General features: G+C 37.4%; 1 protein-coding gene across 4 annotated transcripts in view; it reads right to left on the bottom strand.

The window, feature by feature from the left end:
• Positions 1–22,561, bottom strand: part of PCCA (propionyl-CoA carboxylase subunit alpha) — a 510,516-nt gene that overhangs the window by 210,212 nt on the left and 277,743 nt on the right. For all 4 annotated transcript variants that reach the window (XM_090258653.1, XM_090258654.1, XM_090258655.1 and 1 more), the window contains exon 17: positions 2,414–2,524. In XM_090258653.1, the coding sequence (XP_090114779.1) occupies positions 2,414–2,524 (111 nt within the window). The remainder of the gene's footprint in view (positions 1–2,413; positions 2,525–22,561) is intronic.

Below are 22,561 nucleotides of genomic sequence, written 5' to 3'. Positions count from 1 at the left end.
AATCAAAAGAAAATAGCTTTACAACATGAGAATCTAATAAATTGACACGAAAAACAAATTCTTATGTGTCCTATTTTTACAATTTAGACACAATTGTTTCAAAGTTCAATCTAAGAACCTTTAGTATAACACTGCCCTATTCTATAAATAAACTTGGGATATTTAACATATGTAACATAAAATGTCTATGCAGTTATAAAAATAGGCACTTGCCTATGCCTAGTGCCTAGGATAGTTGGACAGATGGCAAGCATATGAGTAATCCCAAAGGGGCAAAATGACCCAGCCTCAAACATATGGAGAAGATCCTGGATTAACTTCAGTTGCCACTTCCTGCTGCTCTTTCAGGCACATATATCAAACAATAAAAACGACACAGTTTAATATATCTAAGACCTGTTCTAGGGGAAAATAAATAGAGTAATCTGAAGGTAAAGAAAAAGAGTAGCTATTCAGAGGAGAAAGAACTGACATGAAAATAATGTGAGGAAATTAGAGGTAAACATGAAGAATGGTAAATATAAGTGTATACTTTAAGGTACTTAGAGGCAATATGACAACATATAGCATACTCTGAAAACTTTTGTGATTTATGACTTTGAATCCTACCACAATTGAATGAGTACTAAAGGAAAAGTTGAAAGCGCTAAATTCATATTACTGGTTTTTTAACCTTAATCTCTCTGTGCTTTGGCTTCCTCACATGTAAAACGAAAGGTGAGGTTAAAAGTTGCTAAATGCCATTCTAATAACTTATAAGAGTTTAAAAGTTGTGTTCCTATCTTGCATAAGCATAACAAATAGAATTATAGTGTTGGTGCTGATAATTCCCTACCAAAAAAAGCAATGTGATATATTAAGTTTATCACAGAAAATTGCAGTATTAGCTGCTAGGTAAATTTCTGAGTTCCCTTAGAAATTTGGGACATTACCGCTAAACGTATTGCACATAGTAATCAACTCCAATTAGAAATTTTTAATCCCTCATTGTCTTCTCTGTGGTAATGGGATACATCATATATGCATGTATATAGACATATGATAAATGTGTGTATGTATATATAGGAACCCATGTACATATACAATATGTTTGTTCTAAAGGTTCCCTAAAGTTTTGACCTGTTGCCTTCTTCTCACTACTGTTTCATGTTATATAACCTTCACAGAGGCATTAGCCAGGTAGACATAAAAGCATCTGGAAGTCCTGATTGAACTTAGAATTTGTGTAGTTGCTAGGGATACAATAGAAAGCAGTAACGTAAGTGGTTCCTAGCTTCATGAAAACAATAGCTATTAACAACATAATCACACAGGTATAAAACTGTAATTATATTAAAACTGTATTTTATATTTATAAAAATTTTAAAATTTAGGGAAAGGGCCTGATGATTCATTAGTCTTACTTAAGTTTCCAAATAAAATACATTCCTCATTTCACTTGGTACTGATTATAAAACCCTGTAACATTAAAGTTTTGAAAGAACAATTAAATCAGTAATCTCCATTTAGTCTCATGAAAATTGTATTGTAAATTCTGAGGTAAGAAATTGCTTTGTAAATGTATTTAATAGTTCAGCAACATGAAGTTGACCTAAACCTATATACAGTTTCTAAAATGACTAAGACATTTTATCTACTAAAACACTTTAAATGGATATAAAGAACACTTGATATTTGTGAGAATATCTAATCTTTTTATATCCCCAAGTTCATTAGAAAAATATGTAAATTCTTTTTGCTTTCATTAATAATGCTTCTAACAAGTCTCTTGTAAGTCCTGTTGCCTTCTTAATATGACATTAGCCATGTTTTCAATGCTCACTAATGGGTTTTCTCTGTCTCTCACTTGATTAGCAATTTTTCTACTATCTGAAAACATTCACTGATAACTTTACTGTACTAAATTTCATATTCCACTTATTACCCCAAATCAATTTTTTAGAATACAAACCACCATCTTCTTAGACACTTTCATTTTCATTGATAGAAATAGCATCTGGTATTCTGAAATTTAGAGTACTAATTTTTATAAATATATAGTTTTCGTTATTAAAGAAGAGTTTCTGCATATACCGATACCAGCAGGGAATATAAATCTGAATTGACTTACAGAAATCAGAAAATCAGATAGGCTAATGCTCTTCTTATATGTTTTCCTTCAAAACTGGACTTGCACAACATTCCACATAGTTTAATTCCTCACTCAACAAAATTACATATTATTACACATTCATTAATTACTCATGGATACTCCAAATCATAATTGTCAATAGTCTAGGATACACTAAGTATGTTAATAAATCAAGTATAATATAGGCCAAAGGACTTAATTTCAAAATAGAGAAAAAAATACATTACAATAAGTTATAAAATAATAACCTTAATACATTAAAATAGTTCAATGCATACAAACCTTTAAAGCCATCAGGATATACATGAGAAAGAAATTTAGTGTCGATGTCTCCTTTTATAAAGCGTGAGCTGATTATCACCTCTCGAAGTAACGCAATATTATGTGTAACTCCTGAAAATAAAATGATTATCAGATTGAACTGGAGAACAATAAGTCAGTTAAAAATTTAATTGTTATTATCAGTTGAAATTTACCACGTTTCCTATAACCTAGCAAGAACAATGCAAGATTACTCATCTCCTTCAATTCAAAGTAACAACAACAACAACAGAATGAACTTGAGGTAGCAATAAAACTCTAAATGTAAACTTAAGAAGGTGGTGATTGCTAAGTCCATTCAATGGGGAAATAAATATATTTTCAATATAAGGCAGAAAAACAATATATCCCTCTGAGAAAAAAGAAAATGAGCCTCATCCCTAACTCACACAATGCACAAAAATTAACTCAAGTTGAATCACACACCTAAATGTAAAACCTAAAAGTGTAAGATATAGCAGAAGAAAATATAAGAGAAAAAAACCTGTTACCATGAGGTAAGACAACAGATTCTTAGTACAAAGAAAAACATAAATCATAAAAATATTGACAAGTTGTACGTCCTCAAAATTTAAAAGTCTATTCTTCAAAGGAAACAGTTAGGAAAATGAAAGGGCAAGCCACAGACTGAGACAAAATATTCACAACACATATAGCAGAAAAAGATATATCTGACCTTTGTATCTTGAATATATAAAAGAATGCTTAGAATATGACAATAACTTGAGAAACAAACCAAGCAAAAATCTGAACATTTCGAAGATATGCAAATGGTTAGTAAGCACAAGAAAATATGTTCAACATCATTATTGCCAAAGAAATACAAGATACTACCAAACACTAATTTAGGTGGCTAAAGGTTAAGAGACAGATAATACCAAATGATAGTGAGGTGTGAAACAAATGGATCTGTCTCATTCTGGGGTGGGAATATAAATCAATACATCCACATTGAAACTGTTTGGCAGTTTCTTAACAAGTTAAACATTTACTCATATGATTCAGATCATTCACTCTCAAGTATTTACCCAGCTTAAAATAAAACCATATTGTATACAAACACTTAGGCACAAAGGTTAATAACTTTATTTGCAGTGGTCAAAACTGGAAATTATCTAAATGTTCAACAGGTGAATGAATTTTTAAAATGTGGTTCGTCCATACAATGGAATTCTACACAGCAATAAAAAGAAATGAATCACTAATATGTACAAAGATGAATCTAAAAATTATTATGCTAAACTAAAGACCAAAAGTAATGCACATTGAATGAGTCCATTAATATAAAATTTCAGAAAATACAAAACAGCTTACAGTGACAGAAAGCAGATCATGTGGTTCCATTTGGACAGGCTGGAGAGAAGGTGGATTGCAAAGAGCATGAGGAAACCTTTGGAAGTCAAAGAAACGTTCACTATCTTGATTGTGGTGATTTCACAAGTGTATGTGTGATACGTTTACTTGTATCAAGGGAAGGGGAAGAGAAGGAGGAAAAGGAAGGATGAGGAAGACAAGGAGAAAAGCTTTTGATCTAGTAGGAAAAACTAAGCCTAGTACATAATGTCTACCATAAAGAGTTCTATGATACATAAAGACTTTATGAAGGAAGTATTTGATCTTGGTCATAATAACTACAAATAAAAGGCAGTGTAAAAAGATAGTAAAAAAAAAAAAAAAATCCCGGGAAAGCAGGCTTTCATAAGAAGAGCAGGGCCATAATAGAGCTGAAGTTGATGCAAAAGAGAGGTTTATTAATTCCTTCCAACTTCTTTAGCCCACTTCTGTATAGGCCTAATCTGTACCATTATGCCGTGAAACAAACCTAGAAATACTGAGTCTTATCTTGCTATTCATCTTATAGAACCCTCACTTTTAAAATTATCAAGTAAGCAAAGAATCTCTCAAGTTCAAGTACCAAGTCTACCTCTCATCTTGAGTAAGCTATAAAAGCTCTCAAAGTTTTAGTTTCCTCATTCGTAAGATGGTGATAATAACAGAACCTAATTTGTATGATAATGCTTAATGCAATGTCTGCCACTCAAGAAGTTGCATTATAATCATTGTGCTCATTATCTTTTTATATGAGAATATAGAGAAGATAATATGTAATTAATAAACATTAGAAAGAAGTTGTACTGCATCCTAAGCCCAAGCAGTGACCTACCTACTTACCTTCCAATTTCATATTCTGTAATTATGCAGCTCCACAAATCTAAGTTGATGCCTATTTCTATCTAGAGGATGTAGCGATCCTATAATGCAAGGTCAAATTGGCCTACCACCTATGCTTGTAAATAAAGTTTTATTGAAGACAGTGTTTACATCTGGTTGTTTTCATGCTACAACAATGGAGTCGAGTAGTTGCAATGGAGACTGTGATCCACAAAGTCCAAATATTTCATCTATGGCCCGCTACCAAAAAAGTTTGCCAACATTTGCTATTAGGTTTTAACAATGTTGATATTCTGATACATCTATGAACATTTATTCTATACCTACTACTCGTGCCACAGTAAGATACCACAGGGAGAAAAAAAAGAGTAAATAGTATAGAATCTGCTTTTGGGGAACTTTTAGTAACCAGTGATAGATTTTTAAAATTACAAGGAAAAATAAGACTTTAAAAACTAGAAAACTGTGATCCAAAGAAACTGAATAAATTATCTGAAGTATAATATAAATTAAAATAGTAATACATATAAAAAATTTTAAAATACATAAGTATATTTTGACAAACTGGTTTTTCCTAAAATCTGATTTTTATGTTTTCTACAGTAATACAGTCTTAGCTAAACAAAATACCACCTAGATACAGACTCTATCTTCCTATCTACCTTATATAGCTATGCAAGATAAACTAATTCCTAATCAAAAGACTGGAAGTTAAAGTGATGTGTCCAACTTTGGGCTCACTTAAAAAAAGGTATTGTTTGCTTGGACTTTCTTTCCTTCACTCTTCCTACAGACTTCTGATATGGCTAAAACTCAGATTGCCAATCCACATGAAGCAAAGCAAGCAAGATGAGTATGTACCTGTGCACGTGTCTCCTGGAAGGACCACAAAACACTAACTTGCCCCATCAGCATAAACTAGCCAGAGTGTTACACGAGAAGCAAATAAATTTCTATCTTATTTATACCACTGTATTTAAGAATCTTTGTTACAGAAGGTTAACCTATACCATAATGTATATGCACAGGGAAGAATGACATATCTTTACACTATGACTTCTTATCTCTAATCCAACCAATGTTAACAACCTAATATATCCTTGTGGGCATTTTTCTATGCATCTCTTTATAATAGACCATACTAGTAATCATATGAAAAATTCTGAACATCTCTGTTCCTGACTCAGAAGTTACCATGTGCCTAAAATTGATATAACCCAATTTTCAATTTTTTAAAAAATTTTATTTATTTATTTATTTATTTATTTAGAGAAAGGGGAAAGGAGGGAGGAAGAGAGGGAGAGAAACATCACTGTGTGGTTGCCTCTCGAGCACCCCCAACTGGGGACCTGGCCTGCAATAAAGTCATGTGCCCTGACTGGGAATCAAACTGGCAACCCTTTGGTTCGCAGTCCGGCACTCAATCCATTAAGCCACACCAGCCAGGGCTTCAATTTCTTTAAACTACCTCAAAACATTTAGAGAAAGTCCCAAAATTCAAATATTAATATTATTCCTTTAGCTAGCTAAATAGTCCATGGAAGAAATTACCACATATAGACAGTTAACCTAATAAACATATTTTATAATGCATGCCCAGAAGAAATACAGTTATCCTGACCTTGCTCTATGGGTAATGACTTAGCTCATATTCAATAACTGATGTTTCTAAAAACTTTGTAATTATGTATTTATCTATTGGAGAAGTATCAGAGGTGTAAGAAACTTCTAATGAAACTAATATACCTAAGAAATCATTGTAAAATGTGACATTTGCCTATATTATAGACAATATTTGGATAGACAAAAATGAAGAGCAATCAAAGGCAATGTGCTAGAACACTTAGAAAGATAAAATAGGTTAGGCAAGAATTTAAGATACAAGATTCTTTGAAAGAGGTCAGGCTATAAAAAGGAAATGAAACCCTTAGATGTATATTTTATAATCAGACAAAACTAAAGCCCTTTTGAAGAAGAAAAGGGTGATAGCTTGCCAGAGAGATTTATATGCACAGGAAATGACAAGTGTGGTGTTGTAGGAAAAGGGAAGTATTTCTGACTTACACTAATTTTCCTGGCTGGAAAGAAAATAAAGATGCAAAAGGACACAAACATGGGTAATATTAGGGAGGAACTTAAATTATGTAAGAATTTTCATTACTGTAAAAAGCAAATGGATACCACCAGGTATTTCTAGGTCGAGGCTGAAAGGACACCATGACCAAAGTGTATGGGCAAAAGAGAGAACTGTGTGCCTGAAAAGCCAAACGGAGAGTGTTCAGGGTCTGAAAGCCATGCAAAGATTTTACTTTACCTTAAGAGCAACCAGAATGGTTTAAATAGGGTAGATATGACTAGATATGTAAATTCCAGAAATCACTCTAGTTGCTACTGAAAAAGGGATTGGGGAGGGGCAAATGTAGGAAAAACCATTAGCAGACAATTGAGAAGACATGTTGAATAACGGCAAGGCCTCAGCCCACAGCTAGGGTGTAGACGATACAGGAGAGAAGTAGCTGGACTTGAGAGATTCAGGAAGCAGACCGCACTTGGCGACAAAGTCGCTGTCAAGGATGGGGTAGATGAGTGAAGCACAACACCTGAACTTCTGGCTCTACGTGATAAAAGACGCCCTTCACAAAAGAGGGACAGGCTGAGAGAAAATGTTTGGGGCAATTTAAATTTGACATGTCTGCGAGATAAGATTGATGATGTCTAAATGATGACTTTAGAATAGCAGTCAATTAGAATGTACAAACAAAAGAATATAGACGTTATTGAAGTGGACATCCATGCAAATGTAGCCAAAACAGAGTGAGAAACAGATAAATGAAAAACAAAAATTATTCATGTGTAATTTACAGGAAAGGATGAAAGTTAGATCAAGGTACAGCTATAATTTTATTTCCAAAAAACAAGGTGTTCTTATGTGCAAATTAACAACTCAGAGTGTCTTGATTTACACGTTTTTTGCATAAATAGTAAATAACTTAGAAAGGCAATCAAACTCAGGATTTTTATCCTTACCTTCTACAGTTAAATAAAAATAATACGATTTACTTTATACACTTCACATTTAACTTTACTGGCTTTCTTGTTACAGCCCAGCACTGATATAAATTTTCTTACTCTCTGTGTGGCTAATGCCAAAATAGTTGGTATCAGACTGTCTTCAGTAAAATATAAATATAGCTTTCAGAAACAGTTAATGATATACTGAACAAAAATAAGATTATTTTCTGATACCCACTGATGACATTCAAGAAATTAAAATGTATACAGTTTTACAGGATAAATGGTATATTGAACTTTTATTTCATATTCAAAGTTGAAAAAGTACTGATTTTAGAGAACGTAACTCAAAAGAATTAAAAGCAAATATTAATTTACATTTTGGATATCAAAGAACAGAGCTACTCAATCACACAAATGAAGCAACAGGACTTAAAAATCTTTCTACTTGAGTAGTAATTGTAGCATTAAAATATATACACTTTTATCTTGATAAATGCTGTTTCAGCAATAAAATTAATGCACAAAAGCATTTTCTCTTTAATGTTCTCTGAATATAATACTGCATATTACTATACAAAATCAAATCATTATGTGCTTTTCTTTCCTAACGACTATAAGGTAAATAATGGCTAATGTCGGACAACCAAAATCCAGAAGTCAACTGCCCCCAAAACTCCTGTATATTTATTAGCCAAACAGGAATAATCAAAAATTATGTTATGCCTACAAGCTCAAAAGATAAATGAAAAAAAAAAATCACTTAACTGTTCAAAGATATCCTACATATTTGAAATTTACCATTTTCTACTTAGTTTACTTTCTTTCTATTTCTCAGGAAAGACAGTACTGTTTAAACTGATCCTTGTTCAAACAATAAGCGGATAGTGGAAATACTCTCTGAGACTTAGTTTATAATTTTAACAATATTATTAATCACATACTCATAAAAATTATGACTCTGAGTTTTAGACAGGGAATTGAGGATGACCTGTGCCGAAGTTCATGAAGTCCCATCTGCATGGGAAATCATGACCAGTCCACAGAAGAGAGGACCCCTAGGAGCAGCTTTCTGCTGACTACCTGCTGCTTCCAAAACACTGGCCAGACATTATTAGATCCACATACTGCCAGGATCAAACAGAGGCCAACGCCACTGCTTATCACATGGGAACACAGAAATTAACTTTAACTAAATTATATTTTTGCTCTAAAGATTCTTAAATTTAACAAAAGCTCATAATCAACTTGGGAAAAAACCATACTTAAACAACTAAACAGTTATCAAACTAGAGAGTAAACTGTCTTTCCTTTTCTGTTTTTCATAACACGTTTTTAAACCCTTCTATCCTTTAGAATTAGTCAGATGAGTGATATATAAGCACAAATCACAAATGCATCTGTTTTTATTCCTTATATATTAGCTCTGGAGAGAGGAGGGTACATGCTCCTCTTCACCTATTTTTAAAACTTTTAATTTTGAAATAATTTCAAAATTATAGAAACCTCACAAAAGTAGAATACAAAGACTACATATCCTTTCCCTGGATTCTACAAATGTTAATAGGTTATCGTATTTATTTGTTTTATCATTCATTTTCTTTTCCTCCCTCTCTCCCCACACACAGTTTTGTTTTGCTTTTTCCTTAAACATTTAAGATAAGTTGCAGACATGATGCACTTAACTTCTGAATACTTGAGTGCACATTTCCTAAAACCAAAGTAAGTCTCCTGTGTAATCTCAGTATGTTGACCAATCAGAAAATTAGCATTGATAACAGTATAATTATCTAATCCATGGGCCTTATTCGAATGCCACCAATTGTTCCATTTATGACCTTTACTACAAAATAAAAAACAATTTTTTCTGGTCCAGGAACTAATCCAGAATGACACACTGCATTTAGTTGTCATGTGTCCTTAGTTTCCTTTCATCTAGATAAATTAATGCACTTTTCTTTGTGTTTCTTGACCTTGATACTTTTCAAGATAACAAGTCATTTATTTTGTATCCTGTCTTTCAATTTGGTTTGCCTAATGTTTTCTCCTGATTATAATCATGTTATACATTTCTGAAAAGAATGTCACAGATATGATGTACTCTTTTCAGTGTATATCAAGAAGCACCTGATGTTGATCTGTCCCATTACCAATGATGCTAATTTTGATCATTTGGGTAAGTTGTTAGGTTTTTCCATTTTAAAGGTACTATTTTCCCATACTTAACAAATTTTCACCCATTAATTTCAGCATCCATCATTGATGATTCCTACTTAAACAACGTGGTGTTTTCAAAGTGGTGATTTTTCTATACTTATTAGTTAAAAATCTACTGTAAGAAGAGCTGTGCCTCCTCCTTCAATTATCTTTTATATATACCGTATTTTTCACACTATAAGACGCACCTGACCATAAGATACATCTAGGTTTAGAGGAGGAAAACAAGAAAAAAATATTCTGAACCAAATGGTGTACTAAAATATTTAATAAAATATAACACAATAATATTTCAACCATGTAAAGTGAAGAGGAGTCAATAGCAGTATTAACCATCATCCTGGACTTGCATAACTTTTTCTCTCATCAGGTTGGGAAAATTTTCTGTCACTATTTCTCCTATCAATTTTTCTATTCCTTGTTCTTCTGATCCCTCTTTAATTCCAATGACTCTGATATTCCCTTACCTCTTCTTCATACTTTTTCAATCTTTTTTCATTTTGCTGTATTGTCTGAGAATTTTTTCTACATTATCTTCTAACTCACTAATCCGACCCTCTGCTTCATTTAGTCTGCTTTTGACTGATTCTACTGTGTTTCTCAGTTCAGAGATTGCATTCTTCATTTCTTCCTGGTTCTTGTTGATAGTTTCTATGTCTTTTTTTATGCTGGTGTAGTTCTCTGCAAGTTCCCTGTAATTTTCTTGGAGCTGTTGGTAACTTCCTTGGAGGTTGTCATAGTTGTTTTTAAGGTTGTCAAGTATATTGAGCTTCTTCATCACCATTGTTTTGAATTCCGTGTCTGATATTTGGGCTATGGCTATTCAATCTACCTCTCTTTCTGGGGATTCCTCTTTTCCTTTCATTGAGAGGTTGTTTCTGCGTCTTACCATGTTGGATTCTTCTTGTTTATTTTTGTTTTTGGGGTTTGTCTGCTTTGACTTCCCACCTTTGTAGTATGAGATTCTTTATAGGAGATCTGGGGGTTTCAGTGGTGCAGTCTCTTTGATCTCCTGAGCCTGTTGTTCTTGGGGTACTGCACTGTTGGTGGGAATGCAGACTAGTGCAGCCACTATGGAAAACAGTATGGAATTACCTCAAAAAACTAAAAATGGAAATGCCTTTTGAACCAGTGATTCCACTGCTAGGATTATACCCGAAAAATCCTATAACCCTAATTCAAAAAAACTTATGCACCCCTATGTTCATAGCAGCCCTGTTTACAATAGCTAAGTACTGGAAACAGCCTAAATGCCCATCTGTAGATGAGTGGATCAAAAAACTGTGGTAAATTTACATAATGGAATACTATGTAGCAGAGAGAAAGAAGGAACTCCTGCCATTTGCGACAACATGGATGGAACTAGAGAGAATTATGCTTAGTGAAATAAGCCAGGCAAAGAAAGAAAAATGCTATATGCTATCACCTAATACAGGAAACTAAAGAACAACACAAACAAACTAACTAAATAGGACAAAGAGTAGAATAGTAGTCAATAGGGGGGAGGGAGAGAAGGGGGATAAGTAAGGGAAGGGTCTAGTCAAGGAATGTGTATAAATGACTCATGGACATGGACAACGGGGAGGGATGTGATTGCAGGAGAAGGGGTGGGCTGGGTGGGGAGGAGCAATGAGGGAATAATGGGACAACTGTAATTGAAAAACCAAATAATAAAAGAAAAAAATAAATAAAATGACTTTAAGATTCAAGTACTCTTCTAGTTTTTCTGGGAACCCCAAGAACTCATCATCAATAAGTGTCAGAATTTATGAAGTTCAGTTGCTCACAATCATTGATATCACTTTCTTCGCTATCTTCATACTGACCAGACACCCTGAGATTCAGTAGTAAAGTGGGACATTTAAGCGTCCCCCGGGATTTCGTGTGGGCCTGCCGCCTCCTCTTCTAACAGCTGTCGCAACCGCTGACAGATCAGGTAATACACATCACGGTCTGTGATGCAATATTTGCTCCATAAGACACACAGACATTTTCTCCCCGCCTTTGGGGGGAAAAAAGTGCATCTTATGAAGCGAAAAATACAGTATATCAGTAAGAACTCCTAGACCCTTATTTTATTCCATAAATCTTAATAAATTGCTAGAATTATTTATTTTCTTGCTGAAGTTATCCCTGATTGGCCAGTGGAAACCTCTTAAAGCTGGCTCCTGTATCTTTTTGACATACTTTTGCACACTCAATTACTTTCTTATACAAAATATTTCAGGCTTATTTTATAATCTTCCTGAATCAGCCTTGTTATCCATGAGTACTGAATTCGTTTATGACAGAATGGTATTTAGAAAACAAGATCTAGGTTCTTGGTGTGCTGATTTATATTTTTTCTTAAGCTTAAGTATATCAAAGTATTGTTAAAAATTATCTAGGTTAGCTTTTTTTCTCTCTCCTTTAGCATGAGTAAATTATTCATAGACTACTGCTCATTTATTTCTGTTTGCATTCATTTTGAATTTTTTGCCTAGAACATTACTATAGATCTAAAAGTCAGAATTATACAATAATATATAATCAAAGAAGTCTCTCCCTTTCATGCCATCTATTTTTTTCATGTTTCCCAATCATTTCCACCAGATTCTCTCTACAGCCCTTGTAGGTACACCATCTTATTAGTTATGGTCTTGTGTATGTGTGTGTTTTTTCCAAAAATGAGCAGATGCATGCATGTATTCCTATTTCCCTAGTCATCTACCAATATATATTCTCCCTTCATCCCCTTAATAAGAGAAATTCTACTTTTTAGCTTAGTATATGGCCATTTGATATCAACTACATTTCTCATCTTCCTAGCAGCAAGGTATGGCTATATGACTAAACATCGACAGCATGGGAGCAGAAATAGAGGGTGCCTTCTAGGTTAAGCCCTGAATTTTTTAAAAAAGTGAACATGACCTCCCATGCCCCTGCCACCTTCATACTAAGGTCTGAGAATAGGCATGGAAGTAGCCACTTAGAACCCCAAAATAAAAACCATTTGCTGTGAATGCAAGAGTCACCTTAACAGCTCCTGATAACTTCCTTTCTGGACTATTACATTGAAATTAAACTGCTGTTAGGTCACTGTATCTTTTGTTTTCTTTGTTACAGCTGTTTAGAAAACAGCCTAACTATGAAGGCCCGCAGGTGGAGAGAGGGTAGTAACAGTGAAGTAGGAAAAATGAGGCATGAGACAAAATGGTGTAAGTGAAATTATAGCATCTGTGTGAAGGAAATGGGAAGAAACTAAAGGGTTTTTAGCAGGGAAGTGACAATTCATTGGTTTTGTACTTTTTAAAAAGTTTATTCAGTCCATACTGAAGAATGGATTGATGCTGGTAAAGTGCAGTTATAGAGAACCCATTCAGGAAGCTATTTGCTAGTCCATGATATAGATAGTGGAATTATGGGACAGCAGAGCCAAAGAAAAGTAAATAGAATTAGAAGTTCTTTTGATGAAGTGTGTACAGACCCAACTTCTTCAGAATACCTCTGAGCCCAAGTGCTCACCTTCCTCCAGGGTATTCCTGGGACTCTGCACCCAGCACCAGAAGTACAAGCTTCTCTGGCCATCCTCATCCTTGGAACCTCAGCTGACCCAACTATCCCCAACTTTGCAAACACTCCTTCCCTCTTTTTCAAGCCATTCCACAATATCTTCTGAGATTCCTGCTCTGTCATCAGTCAAGTCTATTCTTTCATTACCTTCATAGAACATTCCATCTACCTCCTTGCCTCACCTGAAAGCCTCTATGCCCTCAGGAACCTCATTTCTCCAGCAAACTTCACAAACCTCCTTGCAATCCACTGCCTCTTCCAGAATATTACCTGTTTTAATCCTTGGAAAAACCTGTTTTCTTAAGGTTTATTTTATCTGGTCATAAAATCTTTCTGAATTCTGTCATCTGTCAACATCCTTGTCAAAACCCAATATTCATTACAGAATTTATGTTACCTGACTCATGACCTCCCTTCTAATCCTAACTCATGTCACCCTATGTGGATGATCCCAAAACTGAGGTTTTAGCATCTCATTTCAAATAAACTAGCCTTCAGCTTTAGCTACCTAGTCCCATAGTCACACCAAAAAAATCATCTAGTGTTTAGTAACTATCGTCATCGTCAGCAGCCGTCCGTCTCGAGAGACGATGGTGTAGTTTCTTAAGAGTCTATCTGCACCGCCGAGAATGGCTGTGCAGTCCGACTCGGGAGTGACACAGTATCTGTCTCCTCCCGTGTTGAATCGACATCTTGCGATGACGCTGGAGTGTCCTCTCCAGTAAAGCTGAAGCTACAGAGCCTGGGCAGGGTGATATGGAGGGTCTGCTGTTGCCCATGCAGCAGACCCACCCTCTCTTCGCAGCTGAAGGGTCCAAGGGAAAGACGGAGTCAATACAGCTTGGCTTCAGGTGCGCCACAGGAGTTGCCGGTGTTGACTACAACGTCAAACTGCCTTAGGGACTCCGGCTCCGGATTTTCTGTCGGGGTTTACTCCCTTAGCCTTTCCCCTGAAGAGGTATGCCGCAAGGCAGCGGAAGTTTTTTGGAGTCAGAGTTTTCCTTCTCTGATGTGCCTTGACTGGAAGATCGAACCAGCAACACTTAGCTCGCAGGCCGACGCTCAATCCACTGAGCCAAACCAGCGAGGGTCAACCTTAGACTTAGTAACTATACCACATTCAAAATCACCAGTTCATAATAAGTCACGTTCCAACTGTAACCTCCAGCTTTCCAGTTCATTTCCCAAGTGCATTCACTGCAACACTACTGGAACTCCAATCTAGAATGTAAGACACTCTATAAGAAAACTTCCCTGGACTCTCTTAAAACATGAATGATAAAAAATACAAAGAGGCCAAGATAATAATGATACATAACAAAAAATAATGTGTAAACTCTGACTAGACTATGTGGGGGGTTAAAAAGATTTAAAAAGACCCTTTGGGGGACTAGGAAAACTTGAATATGGAAAATAAATTAGATGACATTATGATATTCCTATTAACTTCCTTTGGTGTGATAGTGGTATTGTGGCTTTATAGAATATGATCTTACCCTAAGATACATGATGGAATATTTAGGAGAGTAATGTCATGATATCTGCAACTTCCTTTTAAGTAGTTCAGAAAAAAGCAGAGGACAAAAGGAAGAGAAGAAGGGAAAAAGGAAGAGTGATTAGGAAGGATAAGACAAAGAAATGGGAAAGGGAATAGATGGAGGAAAAAAGCAAATGTAGAAAAGCTTAATAATTAATCTAGGTGAACAGTGTACATATTTCCAATACACTATTCTCTAGATTTTAAAATGCCTGAAATAGGGACTTCCGGTCAAGATAGAAGCGTAGACAGACACACTACATCTCCCTCCACAACTAAGAAGGAATACAACTACCTCAAAACTAGAAACAACCAGAAGTTCCAGAAAATCAAACTGCATGGAAGTCCAACAAACAAAGATATAAAGAAGAAATATTCATCCAGACACATAGGAGGGGCACAGCCAGGGTGAAAAAGACATGGAGTGGTGGCAGCAGCAGTGGCAGGCTGGCAGAAAGTGCAGTCACACATTTTAAAAGTCAGGAGGAACACCTGGGGAACATTCCCAGCTCCTACCGGACCTCACAAATCATGGTCCCAGCACCAGGGAAAATCAAGCCTCATTGCTTCTGACTATGCAGACCAGTGGGGTTGGGGTGGAGGCAGAAACTGCTGGTCTCAGCAGAGTCCGCTTGTTTAAAGGGCCCCAACGGTCCTAGAATGTCCGCAGACCCACCCACTCTGGGAACAACAACAAGGGCAGCAGCTAGAGAGGCGCCAGTCCAGTACAAAAATGGTAGAGGTGCCTGGAAAAGGGGCGAGTGCTGGGCTGGGAGCATTGTTCCCTCTCGGACCCCTCCCCCACATACCGTGCCACAACGTGGTGAAACGGGTCACCCTGTACTGATGAACCCCTAAGGCTCCGCCCCTTACAATGTAACAGGAGTGACTGCTCTAGCTGGGACGCGGAGGCAAACAAACACAGGAGCCTGTCAAAATGACAAGACAGAGAAGTATGGCCCAAAAGGGGAAACATATCAAGGTTCCAGTGGGAGAACTAAGTGACGAGGAGATAGCCAACCTTACAAATGAGGAGACAGACAACCTAACAGACACAGAATTCAAAACACTGGTGATAAAGATGCTCATGGCTTGACAGATATGCTTGAGTACGGCAAACACATAATGGAAAAGTGAAGGCTATGCTAAGTGAAATGAAAAAGTTCACACAAAACCAATGGTGAAGGGAACAAAACCAGGTTTCAAATCAATGATTTGGAACATAAGGAAGAAAAAAAGTCAACCAGTGCAGAATGAGGAAGCGAGAATTGAAAAAAATGAGAAAACTTCCCAAATTTTGCAAAGGAGATAGATATACAGGTCCGTGAACCACGGAGGGTCCTAGGCGAACTGGAACCAGAGGGGACCACACCAGGACGCATCATGATTGAGATGGCAAAGGTGAAAGATAAAGACAGAGTCCTGGGGGCAGCAAGAGAGAGGCGAAGAGTTGCCTACAGGGTGGTGCCTGTAGGACTATCAGCTGATTTCTCAGAGGACACTTTGCAGGCAGGAAGGGACTGGCAAGCACTATTCAATGTGTTGAAAGGCAATCTGCAACCAGGATTTCCCTATCCAGCAAAGCTATCATTTGGAATAGAAGGGCAGATGAAGTGCGTGCCAGACAAGGCGAAGCTAAAGGAGTTCATCATCACCAAGCCATTATTATGTGAAATATCAAAGGGACTTACTTAAGAAAAAGGAGATCAAAACTATGAACACTAAAATGAAAACAAACTCACAACTATCAACAACTGAAGCTAAAAAAATAAAAACAAAATCCAGTTAAGCAAACCAGAATAGGAACAGAATCATAGGTATGGGGATCATTTGGAGGGTTATCAGTTGACAGAGAGGAGGGGGAGAAACGGGGAAATGGTGCAGGGACTAAGAAGCATAATTGGTTGGTACAAAATAGACAGGCAGATGTTAAGAATGATATAGGAAGGGGTGAGGCTAAAGAACTTATATGTACAACCCATGGGTGGGATTGCTGGAGGGAATTGGGGTACTGGGTAGAGGGTAGCAAAGGGGAAAACTGGAACTACTGTAACAATGTAATCAATAAGATATACTTTTTTAAAAATGCCTGAAATAAAGCTTATAAGCAATGTATCAAGAAAACGTCCTCTCTGATAAATCTTCTGAGCTAAAATACTTTATAAACATATATAAATATATACCATATTTTTCACTCCATAAGATGCATCCCCCATCCCCAAAGTGGGGGAAAATGTCTGTGCATCTTATGGAGCATATATTGCATCATAAGACTGTGATGTGTATTACCTGACCTGTCACCGGTGGCGACAGCTATTAGAAGAGGATGCTTAAATGTCCCACTTTACTCCTGAATCTCAAAGCGTCTGTTCAGTTGCCGTCCCCCTCGGCCCATCACCCGGGATCTGGAACAGTGCAGAGAGACACCTGACACTCCCAGCTACAACCGCTCACCTGTCGAATCAGCTGAAGCTAATAACGAGTATGAGGCACAGTGCCAATTGCCAACTGTCTTTCACACTGAGTGGGGTCTGCGTCAGTAGGACCCCTCCAATCACCAATCACTGCATCTTAAGCTCCGCCAATCATGAGAGGCAGATGGGTGGAGCTGATAACATGTTCTCGGCTGGCTACTGGCTCCGTTAGATGCACAGCTGTCTTGTCTACCTCCATACTGTTTATATTGCACACCAGATTTCTGTGTGAGGAGGCCAGCAGTAACTGGGTGAGTAGCCATAAATGTTAAAGATTGTAGTATATAAAGGGAGTTATGGTTGGATCACTATTCTAGTAGTAACACAGGCACTGAGGGGATTAAGTGGTATCACTAGCCACTACAGGAACTGGGGGTAGTCCACCAGAACCTGTAACTATGATAGTGATACTCTCAGTGACTGTTACAACCAGTGATACCTCTCAACTCCCTCAATGCCTATTATTAAAGGTCCTACCTTAAAGAGTACCTCCAACCATCCAAAAACCCCACTTCTGTCTTGGCAGTTAGCCCAGTTAGAGCGTTAAAATAAAAGAAGCTCATCTCTTTGTCATTAAACAGACAGTGAAAGGCAAGAAGTGATGAGCTTTTTTTATTTGAATGCCCAAACCGGGCTAACTACCAAGGAAGAAGTGGGGAAAAGTGGAGCTTTCAGAAGGTTGGAGGTACTTTTTAATCCCTTAGTTCCTATTCTGTAATGCCCTGGCCTCACACCATCTTAGTGCCAGTCTGTGGCTCCAGAAAAATGGTCAGTTTATGCAGGAGGGTGAGGTGGCTTTGCCGTGTAGGACAGTGATCCAAAAGGTGCCAAAACCATAACCGTGACAAGCTCAGGACATGAGAAAACCCATTACATGGTTGTGTTGTCCTGCTATGCAGACAGCACCAAGTTGCCACTGATGTTAATTTTCAAAAGGAAAAACTTTCCAAAAGTGATTCCACAAGGAATTGTTGTGCATGTTCATGAGAAAGGATGGATGGACAAAAATAGAATTAGAGTATGGGTTGAAAAAGTGTGATCCAAACATCCTGGAGGGCTTCTGAAAAAACCTGCCTTATTAGTGCTTGACCATTTTAGAGCACATATGAACGAAACTACAAAAAAGAGCTTTAAAGAACTGAACACTCATCTAGCTATAATTCCTGTGGGTCTTACCAGCCAGTTACAGTCACTCAATGTTTCCATCAACAAACTATTTAAAGTCTTTATGTGAGAAGAGTAGAAGAAATGGATGGCTGCTGGTAATCATGATCTGACATCTACTGGAATAATGAAGAGGCCAACTATCACTCAAGTTTGTGAATGGGTGAAACAGCATGGCACTCAGTGAAGGATGAAACCATTGTATAGTCCTTCAAAAAATATGGCATTAGTCGAGAGATCCAAGATGGTGGAGGAGTAAGTGGAAGCTACACTAACCTCCTCCCAGGAACAATCTGGAATTACAGCTTAATTGTGAAGAAATTATCTGAAATAACCAACTGAACACTAGCAGGAGAGAAGTCTTACAACCACAGAGACAGAAAAGGCCACTTCATCACAACGTGACTAGTAGGAAGTGTGGAGACGCGAAAGGGCTGGCTGGGCTCCCACAGGTGGCAGCTGAAGGAAATGAGAAAAAGCTCAGCAGCCGGAGGTTCTCCCTGAGAAGGGCAGGGTCTAAACCCCCAGCTGGGTTTCCCAGCCTACAGCAACAAAGCAGAAAGGAAAATAGTATCCAGCTGTGAAAAGCGAAAAGCCATAGGGTTTTTTGCTGGTCTGAAAGAAACAGCTAAAGACAAAGAGCTCTTAAACAGATCACACACAAAAATATTTTGGTACCCACTTACCCTGGGCTCAAGCAGAGGGAGGACAGAAAGGACTAGGAATGCTTGGGGAAAACTTGGGGCAGTGGCGTTGAGGAGAGAACTGAGGGAGCAGCTGACTGGGTCCCAGTGCTGACTCAGTTCCCATACTGCAGGCAGACCATTCCCCTCCAAGTGGTGTCAGCCTGAGGAAAAGCAAAAGCCCTGCCTGCAGGAATTAATCTGCTCCACCCTCGGTGCTTAAGACTCACGACTGACCACAGATTGAATAAATTAACAACTAAAGGAAACAGACAAAGGCAGTAGATCTCTGGTAGTCTCCAACAGGCTGCCTAGGTCCAGACTGGTACACAATCTGAGGCCACAGGGACAGACCCAGGAAGTGCATATCAATCTAAGAAGCAGCAACAAACAAGAACAGTCACGAAAGTGGGGAGACAGAGAAACAACCACCCATCGAAAGAAGAGGAGAAATCCCCAGAAAGGGTGTTAAATGAAATAGAGGAAAGCAAACTATCAGACATGGAATTCAAAACATAAATTATAGGGAAGTTAAATGAGTTCAGTGAGCTCAAAAAAACTACAAAGAACTCCAGGGAAACTACAAGAAACTTACTGATAATTACACCAGCATGAAAAAGGACATACAAGCTATCAATAAGAGCCAGGAGGAAATGAAGAATACACTTTCTGAATTGAAGAACACAGTAGAAGGAATTAAAAGTAGGGTAGAGGAAGCAGAAAATTGAATCAGCGAGCTGGAGGACAACGTAGAAAAAAATTCCGACAGTGCAACAAAATGAAAAAAGACTGAAAAAGAATAAAGAGGTTTTAAGAGAGCTGCAGGACAACATGAAACATAATAATATCCGTATCATAGCAATTCCAGAAGGAGAAGAAGAGGAGCAATGGATAGAAAACTTGTTTGAAAAAGTAATGATAGAAAACTTCCCTAACTTGATGAGAGAAAAAGTCACGCAAGTCCAGGAAGTACAGAGGGTCCCAATGAAGATGAACCCAAACAGGCCCAATCCCAGACACATAATAATTAAAATGGCAACACTGAAAGACAAAGAGAGAATCCTAAAAGCAAGAAGAGAGAAACAGCTAATAACATACAAGGGAGCTCCAATAAGGCTATCATCAGATTTCTCAACAGAAACACTACAGGTCAGAAGGGAATGGCAAAAAATATTCCAAGCAATGAAAAACAAAGGCCTACAACCATGAATACTCTACCCAGCAAGGCTCTCATTCAAAATGGAAGGTGAAATAAGGAGTTCCCCAGACAAAAGAAGGCTAAAACAATACATCTCCACTAAACCAGAATTGCAAGAGAAGCTAAAGGGTCTGCTTTAAGAAGATGAAGAAACAGAGAGAGACAGAGAGGAACACGAGTACAAAGGGCAAAAACGACAATGAATAAATACCTATCAATTACAACAAAAAAACTTATGCACCCTTATGTTCATAGGAGCACTACTGACAATAGCCAAGTGCTGGAAACAACCTATGTGCCCATCTGTAGATGAGTGGATCAAAAAACTGGTACATCTACACAATGTAGTACTACGTAGCAGAAAATAAGCCGGAACTCCTACCATCTGCAACAACATGGATGGAACTAGAGAGAATTATGCTTAGTGAAATAAGTCAGACAATGAAAGACAAATACCATATGATATCACCTAATACAGGAAACTAAGGAACAACACCAACAAACGAGCAAAACTGAACCAGAGGCATGTAAACAAGGAGCAGACTAACAGTTACAAGGGAGTAGGTGGGAGGGAGAGAAGGGGGATAAGAAGGGGAAGGGTCTAGTCAAAGAACACATATAAATGACCCACAGACATGGACAATGGGGTGGAGATTGACTGTGGGAGAAGCAGTGGGCAGGGTTGGGGAAGCAATGGGGAAAAAAGTGGAACAACTGTAATAGAAAAACAAACAAACTAAAAATTTTTAGTGGGGGGAAAAATGAAAGCAAAATAAATGACTAACTGAGCCAGCACCCCCCCGAAAAAAAAAAAACACTTCACAGGTAGGAAAGTGAACAAAAGAAAATGTAAAGTATGGAAATGCAACTTCAGTGAATATTAGAAGGATAAGGATTTTCCTTCACATTGTATATATTTTTCTCCCTACCTGATCTCTCCAGAATTTGGCATTCTGAAGAAGTAATGACATAAGGTTCTTTGCATTAAACTAGTAAGACCAGTTGTTAATAAAGGTTTTGTTAACCAAGACTTTGACTGGAATGTCATGACTAAAGAAGGAATGCCTGGGCTCTGGTTGTTACCAAAAAGCCCTAAGGAACAGGGATTGACTTTTAAAGGTAATAAAAGCCAACAAGAAAAAAAGGCCTGGTACCTTGGTTGATTGTGCAGTTCATGGCAATCTTTCCAGGGATGGAACAAAGGTTGCTTACCTGAAAGATGACTAGAAGGAAACTTAAGGCACAATGGAAAACCTGAAAACCTGAAAAGACAGGTGTTTACAGGCAAGGCTGAATGGCAGGTGTGTGGCTCAGCTTCTGTGCCCTGAAGGAGAAACTGAAGATCACCCTAAAGGTTCCTTGTGTAAGTTCCAGCAAAGCAGAACTAAAGATCATATGTGATCATTTCCTGCTCTTGTTGTATTTATGCAAATGAACAGGATAAATTAAAACTGGACTTAATGCAGTCCCTTTAATGACAAGGAGGGTAATCTTAAGGAGAAAAATCGTGATTCAAGGAAAATCACAATGCTCAGTAGTAGACTAGAAACTAGTGCAGCTGTCTTTAAAGTTTATTTTCATTTAAAGTTCATTTTCATTTGAAAGCTAAATTAGTCCTGTGACATCATCCAAGATACTTAATTTACAGGCAAGAATGTCAAATGCCTTGCAAGTTGATGTCTTCCCAATAAGACAGTCTCACAGATCTGAAGATGGGTTTGTGGGTTATGTTGCATAAATTAACATGTGTGTTCTTTTTCATAGGGCATAAGCCTATGATCTCATTATCTGAGTGATTGTCAGTACATATAGGCCTCACTTAATACTGTCTGCATCGCTGAGACTCAATGGTTTGGCAGAACTAAGTGGCTGGGTTGGTGAAGATGGGGTGGTCTGTGGGATTCACTTTAAAACTGGTTTCTCTTTTCTATCCTAATGGCTTGGACAGAAAGGGCCCAGAGGTCTGAGGGGGGAAACCTAAAATGTCCCCCTCAGCCCAAACTAAGTATAGTGGACAAAAGCGCTTTGGACAGGTGTGACATGCCTTGCACATCTTCCTCCAAAGAAGTCTTTTTTTCCCCCTAATATGGGATATTGAAA

This window comes from Furipterus horrens, unplaced genomic scaffold, assembly GCF_987537825.1.
Source record: "Furipterus horrens unplaced genomic scaffold, mFurHor1.1.pri manual_scaffold_12, whole genome shotgun sequence".
In the NCBI taxonomy this organism is placed as follows: Eukaryota; Metazoa; Chordata; class Mammalia; order Chiroptera; family Furipteridae; genus Furipterus; species Furipterus horrens.
The sequence above is the reverse complement of the archived record's forward strand: the minus strand, read 5'-3'. Positions and strand labels throughout refer to the sequence as shown.